The sequence below is a fragment of the Podarcis raffonei genome, chromosome 7, assembly GCF_027172205.1.
Source record: "Podarcis raffonei isolate rPodRaf1 chromosome 7, rPodRaf1.pri, whole genome shotgun sequence".
NCBI classification, from domain to species: Eukaryota; Metazoa; Chordata; class Lepidosauria; order Squamata; family Lacertidae; genus Podarcis; species Podarcis raffonei.
Window position 1 is genome coordinate 30115175 of NC_070608.1, and position 19623 is coordinate 30134797.

General features: G+C 41.7%; 1 protein-coding gene across 1 annotated transcript in view; it reads left to right on the plus strand.

Moving 5' to 3' along the window:
• Window positions 1–288: 288 nt before the first annotated feature.
• MRPS28 (mitochondrial ribosomal protein S28) overlaps window positions 289–19623 on the plus strand; it is a 31180-nt gene continuing 11845 nt past the window's right edge. Inside the window, exons 1-2 of the mRNA XM_053395789.1 lie at window positions 289–553; window positions 6859–7040. Of these exons, the coding sequence (XP_053251764.1) occupies window positions 419–553; window positions 6859–7040 (317 nt within the window). The 5' untranslated portion in view covers window positions 289–418. The remainder of the gene's footprint in view (window positions 554–6858; window positions 7041–19623) is intronic.

The window sequence follows — 19623 nt, forward strand, 5'->3', positions numbered from 1 at the left end:
GCCCATTAAGTAACTGGTAGCGACAGCTCCTATAAGTAAATAAGCAAGCTTGCTGTCTGGCTTAAGCGCATGCGCGGTTCTCTCTCAACATGCTGTCGGCGTTCACAAAAGCCAAGACCTTTAAGCTCTTTTCCGCATCGCGAGCGCGGCCGGCCACGTGACGATATGATTCCTGGCGTGATTTCTTCTCATAAGGGAAGGGGCGGGCGTCAACGGCCGTCGCTGACGCGCGGCTTGGTTGCTACGGAACTTCATTCGGGCGGAACTGCAGTGAGAAGGGTTGTGCCTCCCTAGGCTACTTCCGGCGTGAGGCCCAGATATGCTTAAACCTTTCTGCCTCGGGGCGGGCTTTGAGAAGGGACCGTTTCCGGCGCAGGAGGAGGTTGGCTGACTGGAAAGCGCGGGGCAGGTGTTTGCCATGGCGGCGGCCGTTATCGTCGCGAGACACCTCAGAGCCTCTTTGTTAGAGACGCGAGTCCTCTGCGGGGCTACAGGAACGACAGTTGGCTTGCGGCGCCAAGGTCTTTCGGGGCCAGGAGGCGGCGGAAGCGAGGTGCGGCGCGCGCGGACGTGCATCCCTTCTTACCCTCCCCCTGCTTCCTTCTAGCGTGGCTTGAGTTTGTTCCGGGGCGGAGGGCGACAAACCCGGCCCTGCTAGTGGACGTGTGTCAGTGAATGCTTTTTTGTGTGGGAATCTCCCCTCCCCTCCTCCCAGTCCCTTCTTTGCCTCTCTTTTCCCTCTCACATTTACTTCTGAGAGGGGCTGCCGGTCCCGCAGAGTTATATGGAGTACAGTGGTACCTCGGGTTAAGTACTTAATTCATTCCGGAGGTCCGTTCTTAACCTGAAGCTGTTCTTAACCTGAAGCACCACTTTAGCTAATGGGGCTTCCCACTGCCGCCGCACCGTTGGAGCACGATTTCTGTTCTCATCCTGAAGCAAAGTTCTTAACCTGAGGTACTATTTTTGGGTTAGCAGAGTCTGTAACCTGAAGCGTATGTAACCCGAGGTACCACTGTAATTAATTACCCCCAGGTAAAATACACAAGATGGGACGCGGGTGCCGCTGTGGGTTAAACCACAGAGCCTAGGACTTGCTGATCAGAAGGTCGGTGGTTCGAATCCCCGCGACAGGGTGAGCTCCCGTTGCTCGGTCCCTGCTCCTGCCAACCTAGCATTTCGAAAGCACGTCAAGGTGCAAGTAGATAAATAGGTACCACTCTGGCAGGAAGGTAAACAGCGTTTCCGTGCGCTGCTCTGTTTCGCCAGAAGCGGCTTAGTCATGCTGGCCACATGACCCGGAAGATGCACGCCGGCTCCCTCACCCAATAAAGCAGGATGAGCGCCACAACCCCAGAGTCGGCCACGACTGGACCTAATGGTCAGGGGTACATTTACCATTTAAGCTTGTGGAACGTAGCGGGACTGGTTTCCAAGACAGGAAGATCCGAGTCTGTGCATGTTTATTTGGGAGTAAGCCCCAGTTATTGCCCAATGTGGCTTACTCCCAAGTCAGTGTGTACATGGCTGCAGCCTTGGTAGGTAGTGTAAAATAGGGATGAGCAGATTTCAAGCTCGTAGAATCTACTGAATAGATTTCTACTAGAATGTCGCGATCCACCAACTAGAGTGGTGGATCTGTGAGACTTATACTAATTTGGGCATTTAGATTACTCACAAGTAAATTCTGTTTTGTTGTTGTTCAGGGAACCTCCATGAAAAAAGAGTGCTCCGAGCTTCAGACCTCTGTCAAATATGTGGAGGGCTGTAAACAAGATCAAAGTGGTCAGGGCTTGGCAGTGCCCCCCCCCCCGGCCGTCAGCCTGATTGTTTACACACGCATAATTTGACTGCTTAAATAGGTCTTGTGAATTAAATAATTCTGAGCCCAGGAATTTGTTTCGAGTACCTGAACAAAATAGAGTTCACTGGTTTTTTTGGCCGTCAGTTTTTAGTGTTCATGATGAAACCGAATTTGTACTCATGATGAAGCCAAATTTTTTGAATACAAGCTCCTTCATTTGGGTATATTTTTTATACTTTTTTATATAAACAGACAGCACCATGGGCAGGATATACATTTTTGTATAAACAGACAAAATAAATAAAAGACTACATAGGTTTTTGCTCTTGGGACTGCAGTCTTCAAGAATCACCACCACTGAAGTAGGCATAGCACGCAAACTAATCTGAATAAGTGTGCATAGATTCAGCTTATAAAACACATTGAGTATTTGTTTCTAGCTCTTTTTTATCAGCTGATATGCAATATTTAGGTTTTAATTAGAAAAGAAATTTTACAAAGAAAATGTAACACTTATACTCATAGCCTGAACAGAGAAATACCCAGCCTGTGTCGGAGTCTTTTTCTCATAGTCTCTTGTTATTTTCTGTTTAGTTCCTCTCAGGAAACAGCACTTTCTAACAATTCTCAGTGGCTCAGTTTGCACAATCCAGACGTGCATTTCATTGGGCAAATACATATTTTTAACCTAGCTTTTAATAGAGTTGTACACAAGACTGAAGGTGGTGCTTGGTCCTGGAAGTCCTTTCCAAGTCACAGCTTGGAATCTTAGGGTATTCAAACAGTTGCAGCCATCCTCAGACGTGTGCTCAAACAAGCATAGCACATGAACCAGGCTATATTTCTGATTGTGACAGCTGGGAAATATAGCTCTGGTCACACAGACTGCTGCTAGATATACAATCTGGTTTGTTTCTTTGTACTGAAAAACAGTTGGACCCACTTAAATCTGTAGAAAAGTAATTTTGTGGAGCAGCCCCAAATCTTCTCCAAACAGCTTCTTAATCTGTTAGGAGGGAAATGTAACTTGGGAAGCTTTTCTTTCCAGACCTACAAACTACCTATATTTAATCTCCAGAAGTCTAAGAATGAGGTGAATATTTATTGGATAAATACATTCATGAGGTACATAAAATATGAGGCCCCATCTTTAGGTTAAGAAGTGAAACACAAGAAAAGAAAGGTTTAGAGGTATGAGATCAGTTAGAGGGTAATAGATTGGTTAGAGTAGCATGTATTGGCATACTTTTCTTTGCATATATCTGGTTTGTGTGAGCTACAGATATGTATAAAAACATACCTTTACAAAACTTCATTTTATGCATGTGTTTATTCTTGCTGTGTTACTTTTAAATAACCCCACAAAGGGTACTTCTTCTTTTTTAATGGCAAACTGGGGGCTGGCAGAGCAGGGAGGAAGAACTGCATTTCTATACTAAATGTGCAGGAGGAGGAGGAGGCTCTGTCTTGTAGCAGGCCACTTGATTTCTATGGTGGGAGCTGAGAAAGGATGTTTAAATTGTTAGTTAATTGTTAGCACTCCATCTACCCTCTGCTGGCCCATTCATATGCAATTCCTCATCATATTTGGCTATTGGTTAGTGCCTAATATTTATAGTTGCCTTTATTTCTAATTCAAATTTGGTGATTTGTTTGTAAGATGACACACACAAGTGGTATGGTATCTTGGATAAGAATAGTTTGGCTTCAAATTTAGCTGACAAATTATTCTAGGTCAGTACTTCACTTAGGTTGCTCCTGCTGTTTGTTTTCTGTCAGCACACCTAAAACATCAGACTGCTATTTTTTAAGCAGTGCTAACAAGGATAGGAGTGGTTCTCATGTTTCTTACTGGGTTGGGTGGTATCTATGTCTAGTGTTTTCAGCATCTAGGTGATATTTTTGGTTTCATGCTTCAGCAAATGTTCAGATTGTCCATTGTATATTGTTCTTCCAAGTCAGAATGTGTTTGTATTCTCATTACCTTCAGTTCTCACCTTATTAACTTTATTTGCTGTTGGCTTGTGTATACATATAAAGTGTACATACACTAATATGTTTATTGACCACCATGTGCCAAATAATGGTACAAAATCTTTTGTCAGATAAACCAAGTAGTTTCTAAGGTAGAAGGAAGTTTCTGTTGTTGCTGATATGTGCTTAGCATAGTTATTCTTTTGGTTTTTAAAATTCTGTTTACCCAAATGTTGATGACAGTGTTTGAGAGAGGTTGTGTACTTGTAAAGCAGAATGGTGCTAATATATGTTTCCACTTGGCTTGTCACTTAAAGCTTGATATTTAATTTGTTTGCACTTTTTTATACAGTATGCTTATTTTCATTCATTCTATCAATATTATATTAAGTAATATATGAACATTCAAAGTTTGTCTATGTATTTGCTCCAGCCATGTAGACTTAGAGCAGGGTTGGTGAACCTTTGGCCCTCCAAATGTTACATATCTTTTACCCATACTGGTTGGAGATTATTGGAATTTGAGTGTAACAACATCTGGAGGGCCTAAGGTTAGCTACCCCTGGCTTAAAGGGAAAAACTATGTTGTTATCATAAATCCTCCCTTTTTCTTTTCTTGGTTATGGACCGGATTCTAGGACTCAGTTGAGGTGACATCCTAACCTCAGAGACAGTTACTTGGCTTTGTGCATTTGCACCACTAGGATAGCTTTCTTAGAGGTGTGATAACTTTCCTGTTTTCTAGTGGCTTTATTAGCTGCTAGGATGATGCAAAATGGGATGGTTCAGGACAATGTCTCTTGTATGCCATTTTTTTTTGTAGCATGAGTGTCATGAACGATCGCTGTGAAAGTAAGGAAAATATGAATATCTGGATGTCATGTTTTCATTCACTATTAAGAAAACATAAGAACAGCCTTGTAGGATCAGGCCACTTGCTCATGTAGCCTAGCATCCTGTTTTCACAGTGACCATGCAGATGCCTGTGAGAAACTCACAAGCAGGACCATAACATAAGAGCTCTTTCCTCTCCTGCAATTTCCAACAACTAGTATTCAGAAACAGTGGAGACAGAGCATAGCCAACATGCCTATTAGTCCCTGATACCCTTATCCTTATTCTCCATGCAATTGTCTAATCAGCATTGAGAGGGTTTTTTTTTACAATCAAGCGGAGTATAAATTTTATGAAACAAGCAAACAAACAATCCTCTTAAAGCTAAGTTGGTGGCCACCACTGTCTCTTGTGGGATTGAATTCCATATTTTAACCCTGTACTGTGTGAAGAAGTACTTATATGTGTCCTGTATATTCAAACATTCAGCTTTACTAGATATCAACAAGTTCTTGTGTTCTTAACCATGCTACTTAAAAATGTTCTAAATTGAAACTCTACACCTGGCAACAGAATTCTGAGGGTAGATTTACATAATTAGCTTTTCTACCATAAGCTGCCCTTTGGCAGTAACTTTATAGCAGCTCCTTGTTTATCTGGCCTTGTGGTAATGCTCAGTTTGATCATATCTCAGCTTAATTGAGCCAAGTGATGAACATTCCTTTTGGTGTGCATACAGGCAGGCCATTTTGCTCCTCCCTTTGTGACAATAACACGCAAATCAGGAAGTCTTCAATTAACTATAGTTTTGCCCTGTTCTGATCTTTTGAAGTAGCCTACAAGGCTGGGCAGGTGAGCAGTTGCAGAACCTCAGAGAGCTCTGCCTGTGACAGAGGTGGACTGAGACCTTCTGAGCTTTTTCCTTCAGTCCTCTTCTAGGGTCCATTCCCTTCATGAGAACTGCAATCCTCAGAGCAGGATTAGGGAATATTTGGCCCTTCAGGATGTCCGAGGGTTCTCCACCACTGCCTTAGAGGAACGATGGTTTATACGTAGTGCTGCAGCTCAGCTGGTTCAACAGACTTCAGTGTGTGCAATGCACCTTTCTTTTGTCCTACATGTCCCCAAAACCAGCTCTGGGAGGTTGGGGACCCTCCAGAGCACATTTAGGAGGCACTAGGCAGGAGGGAGAAGAGGAAACAGAAGTCCCATTATAGCAGTGGAGCTTTCTGGCACCTAACTATATAGATTTAACCCAAAGTGCCTGCCAATGGGTGCTTCTTCACTCTCTGTCCCGTTGGACCTGCGTGGTGGGTTGGGAGGTCTTTTGTTCTTCAGACCCAGGGAAGAAGGTGCCTATGAGGATTCCATTTCTATCTCCATCAGGCCTAGCTCTGTTAGTTCTGCTCCATGTTGCTCCTGCCCCTCCAGTTCTGGATTTAGTGATCCCCTGAACACCAACATCAGGCTCAGAGTTTGACTACTTAGCTGGTGAATCTGCAGCCTCTAACTCTGTGTCTTGATTGCCACTAGGCTCTGAGGTCATGACAGGTTTCCTGTTTTGCCCATACCAGAGAACTATGGTTAAAAGCTTCAGAAAATGCCTGGATAGGAAACCATGATTGGAAGTTGGTTTGATATTCTGGCTTGCTCCCAAGCTGGTTCAGACAAAATAAGAAGTTCTGCTGACACAGAAGTGAAGGGACTGCGTGTGCAGCTGAAAGGCTCATTCATATATCAGCCTGTGCTACTTCCTTGATAAGAAGTTTCAGTAGAATTGGTCCCAGTCAAGTAAATGTCCTTGGCTGAGGGGTAGCCAATATGGTGCCTTGCAGATATTATGGGCAACAATTCCCATCACCCCCAGCTAGAGTGATCAGTGGTCAGGGATGATAAGAGTTAATAGTTCACAACATCTAGAAGGCACCTTGGTGGTTATCCCAGCTTATCATTACAGCAGTTGATAGGTGACATGCTAGTTAACAGCACCAATCACTCATTTGATGTGAGAGTGGAATTACTCAATCCCAGTCTTTTCTCCACATAGCAGGTTTTAAAAAAATAGCACCGGTATTTTTTTGACTGTATATAGGTGGATCATTGAATGTAGGCTATTGCTGCCTATTGTTGTCTCTAGATTGGGAATAAAATGATCTAAAACAAAAGTATGCTTATTTAGTGTATTGTTGAATGAGCTGGTGCACCAAATGCATAACTTAAATAAAAATTAATATTTTTTTATTTAGGTTCCTTCCAGGAAGGCGGAATCCTTTGCATCCATGTTGAGGCGCTCTCCTTTAATTCAGATGGGACCTTGCAAAGACAAAATTGCCATTGGAGAAATTTTCCACATCACAGAAGATGATCTGTATATAGATTTTGGTGGCAAATTTCATTGTGTATGCAAGCGACCAGAAGTAGATGCCGAGTAAGTAAAACATTCATGATGGAAGTTTAGGGAAGCTTTTAATGTTTAACAGACCATTGTATTTTAATATTTTGTTGGAAGCTGCCCAGAGTGCCTGGGGAAACCCAGCCAGATGGGTGGGGTATAAAAAATAAATTATTATTATTATTATTATTATTATTATTATTATTATTATTAAATATGATAAAAGTTGAATATTCATGTATTTCAGACAAGTTCACCCTCAGATATTGAAACTTCACAATCACATAATTGCCTTAAAAGTCTGTTTTTTTCTTTTCTTTCCAGCTGCTAAAGGGAAGTGACCATAAAAGATACTTTGCATTTAATGTCAGTATAGGAACCTGTTCACCCCTCTGCCTCTTAATGAAGCAGTACAGGTGTATAATTTTTCTCCTGCTTGTCCTGGCTCCAGAAGACGGGAAGGAGCTAAAACAGGCAGCTATGGCTAAATATTGCTTTTAGTACTTTTAAAATCTGCTCATAGTGTTGCTGGTAATGATCTCCTGCTGCTGTCACATTTGCTCCTGCATTCTATCAGGAATTGCATGAGGCATCAGATGGGCCTCAGGACGCAGAATGGGTGAAGGAACAGGGTAGAGTAGAAAGCGAAATGAGTAAAACAAGTCTTAACAGAAGAGAGAAAAATGATTTTGGAGAGAGGCCCTTCCCACAGATCTCTATGCTGTTCATGGGAAGTTAGGGTTTGAGATGGTTCTGGGAAGTGAGGTATGGGGAGCAGAAGGGAAATGAGAGCTGACTGAATTGAAATAACTAGACAAATGTGGCTCCGGGTCTCTGGTTTTAGATAATTTTGCCATGCAACAGTGGGGTCAGATAAGATTAAAATATACATACCAGCTATTTCCTAACACTGTCACATTCAAAGAGAAAGAGTTACACTTTGAATTCTCATTCCAATGGGTACTGGGTCTATTTCCTGTGCTTTGTCAGCAAGCTGAGCACATGGCTTTAAGAGTGGGTAACACAGTCCATTTCAGAGGATCTGCACTAATTGCTACAATCAACTGGAGTAAAGCAGACTTGACTCCCTACACAACCCCACATTGATGGATGAAAGGATCGGAAGCTGGGAGAAGAGTTTCTTATCTTTCTGTCCATCATTGAAGTTGTTGTTGCTATTGGAGGGAGGGAAGGAAAGACTGCGAGTGGTAGGCAAGGTTGGTTTGTGAGGTCAGGAGATGAGAAAATGGGAGGGAGAAGGATTGAAACACTTTCCCCACCCCATGTCCCCTAACATGCCTGTGAAACTTTATAATTCTTTAGCTGGTTTACAAGTAATAACCAGTGACTTAAGTGAAATACTTTAAGTTAAATAAATTTGGTTAAAATTCTGTGCAAAAGGTAAGCAATTTAAATGAAAACTTGTTTCAAAAATAGAGTCTGTAAACCAGGATTGTAAACTATAACAAAAAGGTTTTGTTGTAACTTGTTCCTTTCCTCAGTGGATGGAATTCCTAAGCTTTGTAAAATATGTTAAATAGATGTGCTGACTTACACCCTTGCAAGCTCTTCTCTTTTTAACAATGAATAACCAAAGCTATCAGATTATTAACAGTTTCTTTTTGTGTGTGTTCATTTTTCCTTAACTTCCTCCTCAAAAGAAAAGGTGGTGTGAGTTTCAGTGACTTGAGATGGTTGCTGGCAAATAAAGTATGTAATACTTGCGCTTCTAGCCACAAACTACTGAAATCCCAGAAAGAAATCTTTGACGGTTTTCCTTGTCCTGTTTCTGTATCATAGAAGTGTATGTGTTTTTAAGAGAATAGCTGCTATTTTATATTTAAAGAAGTTTAAATTCAAAGAGGGTAGTATTTTAGAGCTGCTGTTACACATTCACCATAGCTCTTAGTCTAAACAATGCATGTGGTGCCAGTGTGTCTACTGTCAAGCAATAGACAGCTTTTCTTTTTTTTACAGCACTCACACATAGTAGCTGTGTGATTGCAGGCTGAATCTATGCATTCTTCCAGCAAATAACTCCCCAACTTTATTTATAGTAGTATATACTTTGGAAATTATAACTCTTTATCTACTGTGGACATCATATTATTCGCTTAGTTGCCTTACAGAGTACTTTTTGTTTTGCCACCCACTTTGTTGTTCTGAAGAAGTTATTTTCAGCCGCAAATTGAGGTGCTGCTTTCTGTGGCTTGGTATTCCACAAAAACACTGTTGCCCAAATTGCTGAGACCATGAATCTGTACCCATTTTTGGAGTACGTCTTTGTTTAGCGCTGTAGACAATTAAGCATTAGCTAGCAGAATTTACATCTTGGAGCCAGTGTGCAAGTCATTGCAAAACACAATCCATCAGTATTGTCATTGTACTTGAGGGTCTACTCAGTTTTTTCTAAATGAACTCGTATCCTTTGCTTGCACATGTAGATGCACTGTTGAACTGAACTAAATGTTAACCAGTTCATGGCGGCTCAATAACTTTGGCGACTCCCTAAAATATTTTATTTCAGGAGAACTTTGGCATCCCAGCTGGGGCAGTGGCTAGGAATATATCTCTTCCCTTGTGCCACCTTTTTCCTATTGCCTCTAGAGGCTGTACAGGCTGGGACAAAGGTGGTGCTTCTATCAGTGGTGAATAGAACTTCCTGGTTTTCTGCCCTTGCCAGGTCAAGGACATCTGAGCAGAAAGATAGGGTCACCGGATTTATATAGCCATTTCTCTCTCCCCCCCGCCCCTGCTTCACACCTTCTCCCCTATAGAAAATAAAGAGAAAGAGAGATTATGGTGGCATGGATAGAAATAAGGAATTTCCTTGTTTACTTTTGGCTCTGGCTGTATGTGACCTCCAACCAGTTCCCCCTGAGGACCCTTAATAACACAGTTTCAATGAAGCAGCATTAAAAATGGGGTCCGGAGAGCCAGTACTAACCAGAGAACAACTCATAATCATAGGCTGCTTTAAAAGAAGAGTCTTTAAGTGCTGGTTGAACACAAAGTGGAAGATGATCAAACCTCTTGGGACAGCAAGTTCCACATATGGGGTGCTGCAACAAAGCAACCATTTTTGCATGTTGCCACCAAACATGCCTCAGAAATGGAGAAGGCCTCATGTTTTCTGGTTCCACATTTGCTTTTTAAAAATTGGGAGAAAGGGGTTCTGGGCTTTGAGGGCTGGTTAGCTGCTTGACTCTCCCTTGCCCACCTACTCACCTACCAAGGAACTGCTCCTGCTCAGGTGAAGAGGCCTCCCATGTCCAACTTTGGGAAGGAGGCAGCAAGGCTCCAGAATCCTGTCAGAGCATCACGTCTCCTTCCCTAAGCTGGGCAAACACTTTCTGGGTTTGGGGAAGGAGGCGCAATGCTCTGATGTGGTCCAAGAGCCTTCCCACCTCCTTGCCGCCCCCCCCCAAATGTGGCGGTACTGCTTACCATTATGTAGTGCCAGAAAAAAAGCACTGGCTGTGTAGTCTGAACCATTTCTACTCAGAAATAATTCGGTAGGACTAACTCCCAGGTAAATGGGTTAGGATTGCAACCTTTGTGCACTTTTAACACTCAACGTTCCAGGACATTGCAGTTCTCAGATGTCTAACAAAGCAGTAATGTACTGAGGCACCAGGATTAACAAGAGAGAGAGAAAAATCAGACAAAAGTGAATCTCAAGCTCACATCCTAGTGGTAGAAGTTGTTCCAAGTCCCTGCTGCTGGATCTTCAGGGGAAGAGCAGAGGTGCTGTGGGAGTAATTAAGGTGGGAGAGAGTCAACTGGTGACTTTAGGCTTCTCATTTGACCTTGTCATGTGCACATGGATATTCTGTTGGCTGCAGAAGAGAGTGCAGCGCCATTCTTCCTCCTTCACTTCCTAGGCTCTTTAGCCCCCATTGAGCCGGGAACAGTGGCTGAGGACAAAAGCTGTATACACTGTACAAACAGAGCACCAAAGCAGCAGTACACTGACTCATTCTTCGCTCTGTGTGAGAACTGAGGGGGACTCTATTCACTTCCTTTGTGCTGGTGTCTGTCAACAGCGCTGTTTGAGGCAAGGCCTATTGTGCCGGCCAATGTTTCTTATTGACCCAAGTCTGTGCCTGCAATGTTCCCAGGGTCGAAGTTGCGAGTGAGAGAATGTTTGAAAAGGGGTAATCATAGGGTAAATGCATTTTGCTGCATTGTCATCTGACCTATTAAATCTAAACTGTGGTCTTTGTTAATGCAAACAGGTAATTATGTAGTCACAGCTGCAGCTATTGACATCTGGTTACCGCCCTAAGGGGGGAAAATAGGTGGTTTTCTCTACAGTGTCTAGGACCTTGAAAGCTTGACTTTAATGATATTAAGTGGAAGTAGAGGATGGATTAGTGAGACTGACAGGTCAACAAGGTAGATACTTTTATACATGTAAGGGGGGAAAGCTGTGATATGAACTTCTTCATCCTACCTGTTTCAGCATTTTCCCATTGCTGTACATTTGGCTGTTTTGTATTTCCCGATCTAGTTTCTCAGTGACTGTGAGCCAAGTCTGGGGAGTACATTTTGTATCTTGCCTTCCTGCCTCTTTTCATATTCTAATACCATTGTCACTTTCTTTCTCATAACTGACTTACTGCTGTGGTACATATGTATGTTATACCATCCCTCTAGGCTGAGCTGCTAGGAGCTCAATATTTATAGCATTATTATGCGTCAGTTTAAATCCTTAAGTGGTAAGTGTGCTAGGGTGGTAATAGCATTCCTGGCAATAAATTATTTTTATTGCAGCTGCCTTGCTTTCAGCATAAAAAAGGTTGACATTCATGGTACCAGTTGAAAATCCTCCAGTGTAAAAGCCTGTTTCCAGTGTATTTTCCAGGGAATTTTAAAGGCAGATGTTTTGAAAGTCACAATTCTCCTCAGGGCCTAATAATGTTTGTTGCAAGATTGGTGATGAACTTGAATTTGGAAAACAAGGCTGTAGTGAATGTAAAGTCAGATATAATTCTAGCTCACTTGATCAATTTGACTGATCTCTCAGCTCTTTGCTTTTTAGCTGGCTACTTGAGTTTTGAGTCTAAGTCACAACAACATTCAACATGGATAGGTGGGTGCCATAATAATAAGAGAAAACTAGGACATTAGCGGGCAGATAAATTTTGATTGTATATTTCTGGTTATTTTTTATAATATACAAGTCACTTCCATATTTGCATAAGCTTCTGAGTTTTTCAGGAGTGTTTCTAGATTAGCCTTATTCAGTTACTGACCCATTTATTTATTAGTATCAGATACTTTAAGTAAACTATTTCTACCTAGTCTTTCCATCCAAAAGAACTTGCAAGGTGGCTTACAAAATGGAATCACAATAAAACAATTAAATAATCATTGAATTACATAACAGTAAATATACACATAGCTGCAACACCAGCAAGCGGTAGATCAGTCATACAGTAGTAAATATAAACAATAATCAGCTTCACCTATCTCAGAAGCCCCACGGACAAGCCATGTCTTCTCTAGCCTCAGTCTAATAGGACTGCAATGAGTCCCCAACCCCCCTCTTCTGTATTGCAAGGCATACTTGCAAATTTTTCCACTACCCTTTTCTTTTTAAAGATACAGTAATTAAATAAATTTATAGACAATGGAAATGCATATTACAATCAGTACGTGCCAGCCTCAGCTGTGGGCACTTGCCACCCATACACTGACCATTGTAGCTGTTTCCCCTTATTGTACGTAGCATGAGACCAGTAGAGTTGAAAAATTGTGTTGTGTGCTTTTTTTTAATATGTGGGAGAAGTTGGGCAATGCAATGCTTTAACTTACAATGAGTTTACTTCTATTATTTATTTTATTTTGTAGCCCACACTTTTCCCCTGAAGGGCTCCCAAAGTGGCTTTACACAAAAGCAATAAAGAGTAAAATTGTGTACAATATAAAAATTAAAATTATAACAGTCAAATCATGTAAAATACAGGGGGGCGAGAATACTTAAGCAGCAGCAGCAGCATTTTTGAAGAGCTGGGTTTTCAGTGCCAGTTGTAAAAAGCAAGCAGTGATTGGGCCAAAGAGACCTACTCAGGAAGATATAATCAGCAATGGCTGATAGGTCCCAGGCTATACTGCTCATCCACCTCACTTCTGATGCAGGGGAATGAGGAGAGGAGCTTGGCTGTTGACGAGAATGCGCAAATTGGTACATGTGGGATGATACAATTCTTCAGGTATTCTGGCGCCAAATGGCTTTAAAAGCCCTTAACAATTATGGCACCTTGAATTGGACCCAGAAACAAATGGCAGTCAATGACGATTGAGATATTTTGCAAACAATAAGCCTTAGTTAAAAGTCTGACTGCTATATTTTGTACCAGTTGAAGTACCCTGCTTTTAGAACAAGGTCTCTGTCTCCAGATTTGGCTTAGTAAGAACATTGGTTTGCTTTTTCTTCTTCTTTGCCTCAGAAGGGATAGTGGGGGAGCTGGGCAAATGCTATATGCAGGCACTTCAGCTATTCTGAATATTTAAAATACTTAATAAGCTACTTTTTAGGGTAAAGCTCGCCCAAGCCTAGTGTACAAAGATAAAAGAAAGCTGAACGTTCAACCATACTTTATAAAATGGTAGTTTTGAATCTTTAGATCAGTCCAGCAGTTCAGTCCCGTGTTTTTGCATATTTAAGAGCAAAGGAGTATTCTGGGTAAAAAAGGTTTAACAAAATAATATTTTACACAATCTAAGTGATAGTGTTGTTGAATAATGTTTTATTTTCCCTTCTTTTTGTCTGCCTTCCAAGGAGTTTATAGGAGCTGAATTGCACTAGAGTAGAAGAAATTTCCTACTAGTTTTGGTGCTTATTTTTAATTTGTGTCCCTGGAAAATCTATATAACCTGAAACCCTTAGGCATCCTTGTAATCTTATTAGTATAGTTTGCTCAGTTTTTCCCCTTCCTTTGTTCTAACTAAAAGAACCCAAAGCCTTGGCATGTTACAGCATGAAACTGTAAACCAATTTTCCTCTGGACACCATGTCTAAAGAACAACATGTTGTTTAAAAAGCTTCCTTGCAATATTTGTAACTCCCTATAGGCTGAATAAAAGACACATCTTTCTCTGTTTTGCTAAGTATCTTAATTAGGTATTGGCTGAAAGCCATGGCCAGTATAAAATGGGATTTTCCTAAGACAACAGCAGAAACTCGTAGTATCAGTTTTTGGCAGGGTCTTGACTGTCTTAGCAACATTCTGTGCTTGTACTTACCTGTTGTGAGAAAGTAGGATGCTGCCCAGGCTTGAAGTAAGCAGGTGGACATTTTCCCAGTGAAAGTCTAAAAACTCTATAAAGGTTTTGGAAAGAAGGGTAACTGTCAGTGAACATGGTCATTGTTACGAGCCACTGTACTCAACAAAACTCAGTCACAAGTGGATGGACTAATTAAACCTGTAGAAAAATGTCAGCTTTGTCTGACTGTACCAGATGTAGAGAAGTCCCTCTCTTTCAGATCTTCTGCTTTTGCTTCAACTTAGTATTTTTTATTATGCTTCATTCCTCTGCATCTGAAATCTGAGCCCAGATGAAATGCTTTTCCGTATAAGAATACAGCACAAAGAGCAACTATGGATACCATTTATTTCTTATGTGAATATGAGTAAGAATATATAGGAACAAGCCTTTTTGATCTCATTTTTAAGATACCAGATTACTGTGTCAGATTAATCGGCATTTCTTAAATGCTGGCTGCAGAGTTTCTGATAGTGTGAGTGAGATACCTTGAGGGAAGGAATGGGGATTGTGGAAAGGTTAAAAGAAACTACAGTGGTACCTCTGGTTAAGAACTTAATTCGTTCTGGAGGTCCGTTCTTAACCTGAGGTACCACTTTAGCTAATGGGGCCGCCTGCTGCCGCCACGCCGCCGCACGATTTCTGTTCTCATCCTGAAGCAAAGTTCTTAACCTGAGGTAATATTTCTGGGTTAGCGGAGTCTGTAACTTGAAGCGTCTGTAACCTGAAGCGTATGTAACCCAAGGTACCACTGTATCTTGCACTTGCATAGTGCCACAACCCTGTCTGAAAGAATGCAAGAAATGCCCTTGCCTCTTCTGTCTACCGTGTGCTTAATTTCAACGCAAGCAGAAATGGCAGCAAGTTTAGTTGCATTTTGTTTTCATTAGATTGTAGGCATGTGAAATACAGAAGGATCTCTAGAGCCCAAACAGTGCACCGAGAAGGGTATGGTGGGTGGGTGGGTATGATGGTGGCAGGATGCCTAGTACCTCAATCTTGTCCACTGTTCAGAACTGGGGTCTTTTTTTATTGGCATGTACAGCAAAATAATAAAAGGGCCCAGCATGGAATCTCCTGGATCCTGAGCTCCTCTCACAGCCAGCGTCTTCTGGCATGGTGCCCAATCCAGGCCTGATCAGACCCACTCTGTCTCCCAACCACCACCACCTGCTGCTGTGAGTGCCGAGGCGGCAGGGGCAGGGGCAGGCTTGGATTGCTCAGTCCTTTATTTCCTCCTGTTGATATCCTAGGACTCGGCTAGATTGGTAAAGAAAAAGCGATTTATCTGCGTTGTATATGCAATATAACATTGTGCCACCAGATGGCGATGTGGAGTCCCGTTTTTCTCTACCTGTTTCCCCTGTTTAAATTTACAACGCTTTTAACTGAAACGCTTCTTTGATGCATCGAGATCCAGCCCTACTGTTCCTCTCAGTGGGAGCATGTCGGGGATAATAATACAGTATCACATTCATTTTTTGTCCCACTTTTGAGAGGCCCAAGGTGCAACCTTTTAACAGCAAGCAGAAAAAAGAAGCAAACAAAGCAGATAACAAGCAACAGAGAAGAGATAATGTAAGAACACTTGAGGAGTCAGGGAGAGTCAAATAATACATCTAATGTTCCATATTGGCATATGAATGTCTTTTTCTTTCAGGTCTGTTTCTTAAAGCTAACTTAGTAGATTAAAAACAAACCAAAAAAGTAAGGCAGTACTGCCTTGGAGAGAGAGCATCAGTCATGAAATTTGAAAAGAACTTGGGTAGCGGTGAAGGCAATTTCTCTATATCTTCTTCTGAATAAAACAAGACATTCGTGAAATTCTTAGATGTTTTGTGTCTTCTGCTCGGCAAAATCATTGTGAAATGTGAAGTCTGTCCAGAATGATATTAAAAAACAACAACAAAAAACAGCTGCTGAATTTGCCCAACTTGTGCAGCTGTTGCTTGATGTCTGGTACTGTGAGAGCACCTTTCTGGCAGGTTCTCAGGCTCCACTCGGAGGTCAGAACAGGATTAGGACAGGAACCATTTTGCCTTTACTGACAGCTGCACTATTCAGTCAGTGGGGTCTAACATCAGCTTTGGAACTTCAGAAGAATTTACAATTGGTGCACAATCAAAAACGTTTATATCTCTAGCCAGAAGTCAGACATACTGAAAAGAAAGGAGAATATGGTGCGTTGTGGTTTTTTAAAAGCACAACAATTAATCTTTCCTTCGCCCGTCAGTTGTATGATGACCAGCACTGGGTGAAATCCCCAAACATCTCTGGCTTCTCCCCAGCTGTAACATGACTAACTGGCTGGAGGAGCAGAGAGGAAATGCATGTTTCCTCTGCAGCAACAGGGAGTGATGGGAGCGGTGAACCAAGAAATTGGTTCAGGGTGTAGATATTCTTGTTTGGTATAATTCTTTGTTGATAGTTGTAAGACACCACTGAATGTGACCCCTCCAGACTTTTTCCCAGGCTACGTCCCTCCTCAGCCCTGCTCTGAGCCCTCCCCAAGAGCCACTGCCTGGCTAGAATGTGTCCTTGAAATTGGATAGTGCATCTTGCTTGTCTGGATGGAGAGGTGTGTGTGTGTGTGTGTGTGTGTGTGTGTGTGTGTGTGTGTGTAGAGAAACCTCTGACTTTTGAGTGGCTGGAAGTACCAGAAAGGGTTACTTCCGGGTTTCGCTACTCGCACATGCGCAGACGCACAAAATGACATCAGCGCAGAAGCGGTGAATTGCGACCTGCCCATGCGCAGACATAGGTTGCGTTCCTTTCATGTTGCGAACGGGGCTCTAGAATGGATCCCATTCGCAACCAGAAGTACCACTGTATAGAATTAAGATTATAATACTACTATAGCACTAACGGTTCAACAATTAATTTTATTTAAGAGAGCATAACACTTATCAAAAAGCCACTTCATATCCCACAGTGGCCACACACAACTTTTATAACGGGACGCAAAAGGTCAGAAACCCCTTAACAGTTTTTCTGGCAGCTGTTTCCTTAAGAAGGCGACAAGGTGGGTAGGTGACAAACACAGTCTCTCTCCCCACCCCTCAGTGTTCCACCATCAGCTGTCATATGAAGGCTTGTGGGGAAGAATAGGTTCATTGAATCATAGAACTGTAGAGTTTGAAGGGGTCCTGAGGGTCAGCTAGTCCAACCCCCTGCAGTGCAGGAATGTCATAAATGAGTTTTCCCAAAGATAAGTAGAATAAACCACATTTTACAGTACTCTGTAGTTCAATCATACATATGTCACAGTCCTATTTCAGTGGGTCCCATGGGGTTACTCATGAAACTTGAAAATTGTATTCCTCCCTCTACTTTGTAGAAAGAGAATAAAGTTTGCATTTGTTTGCTTAGTCTTTGTTGGATGAAAGCTTCCAATCCAAGTGTTTGATCTGGTCATCAGCTGCCAATATGTGGAAGGCCTTGTCTGTACGAAACTTCCTGTCAAATTCTCAAGTAACATAAGGTTTTGAATGAAAAAGAAGAGGGATTAGTGAAAAGCCTAAAAATACTGTGTGTAACATAAAGCCAGGCTGTCAACAGTAAATGACCAACGCCTTCCCCTAAGCCACTTCAGACTTTGTTACTTCATTCAGCATTTCTTCAAAATTATGCAGGGAACATTTTCTTTAAAGTGGGGAGTGCAAAGAAAGGCCAGAAGCAGAACGGGATATTTAATATGCAGTTGTACTAGTCTTTTCCATGTGATAATACTAGCCATTGTTCAGATCAGGCTCCAGTGACACAGTGCATTACACTTTTGAGCCTCTTGTAGTTTTTAATATAAACTTTCTGGGATAAGCAGTGCTTGAAAAGTAAATAGCAAGGCATGAGAGGATCTAGGTATTGAGCAAAATGCCCTTTCTTATGGAAGAGGAAGGCCTACGTTTCATAAAATCTCTAGTACCCGAAACAAGTTGTTCAGCAACAATGTGATGGATTTTTCTTCCATATAGGCAGAGAGGCTTTGGAGTACATGTTAGAAGTTTTCTATTCTTCTTATTTCTTTTGTCCCTGCATTTCACTTCAATGCTCACTTAAAAATGTGGAAATTTCTATTTTCTTATAAATATTTTATCTTTCTGTGGTATGGTTATAATTCAAATCTTAGAAGCAAAGTGCTTGGAATTTAAAAAGATACGTTTCTGCTGCTGTTTCTTTCACATTTATTGGAGTTGACGGGAGGGTGTTCCACACGGTGCACGCAACTACAGAGAAGGCCCTCTTCCTGGCTCCTTGTAACTTCATTTTTCACAGTGAGGGAACTGCCAGAGGGCCCTTGGAAGTGGACCTCAGTGTCCGGGCTGAACAATGGGGATGGAGACACTCCTTCAGGTATACAGGGCTGAGGCTGTAAAGGGCTGTAAAAGTCAGCACCAACATTTTAAATTTTGCTTGGAAATGTACTGGGAGCCAGTGAAGATACTTTAGGACTGGTGTTATATGGTCCCAGTGGCCACTCCCAGTCACCAGTCTAGCTGCAGCATTCTGGATTAGTTGTAGTTTCTGAGTCATCTTCAAAGGTAGCCCCACGTGGAGTGCATAGCAATCGTCGAAGCGGGAGATAACCAGGGCATAGACCACTCTGGCGAGACAGTGTGCAGGCAGATAGAGTCCCAGCCAGAATCCCAGATGGAGCTGGTAGATAGCTGTCCTGGACACAAAGTTAACCTGCACCTCCATGGACAGCTGTGAGTTCAAATTGATCCTGATGCCTGATCCTTTAACGACACAGTTACCCCATTCAGGACCAGGGAGCCCACCCCGACCTGCCTACCCTGCCCCTACAAAGAGTACTTCTGTCTCGTCAGGATTCAACCTCATCCTGTTGATTATATAAAGCAAATTTGCCACAAGTTATATCAGAAATAGCTGATATATGTATTAAGCACCACCGGAATTCTTTGTGAGGTAAACAAAGAACCAAAGAAAAGAGAATGATTAAATATGATATGAGAGCAATTAAAGATAGTAAAATGAACAGCCTTGAAAAAATGGGCAGTGGAATGGGAAAAGCTGATGAAAAGTTGTAAGCTAAGTATTGAATACTAAATTGTTTTTATATCTGAACTGGATTTGGAATTTATTAGATGGAAAATTTTGAAAATTATTGTTTGGTTCCATGTTGATATGCCCTTGGTGTTTGTATATTTTTTTATAATAATATTTTAGTAACTTCACAATTAAATGCTATTCAAATTATGATCTTAATAAACAATATATTTTAAAAGAAAGTAATTCTCATAAACTGCAGTCAATATCTGCTTTCCTGTTTAGGTTTCCAAATCAGGCACCTCCTGTCTCAGAGAGCCAACTGTTAACATTATTTAGA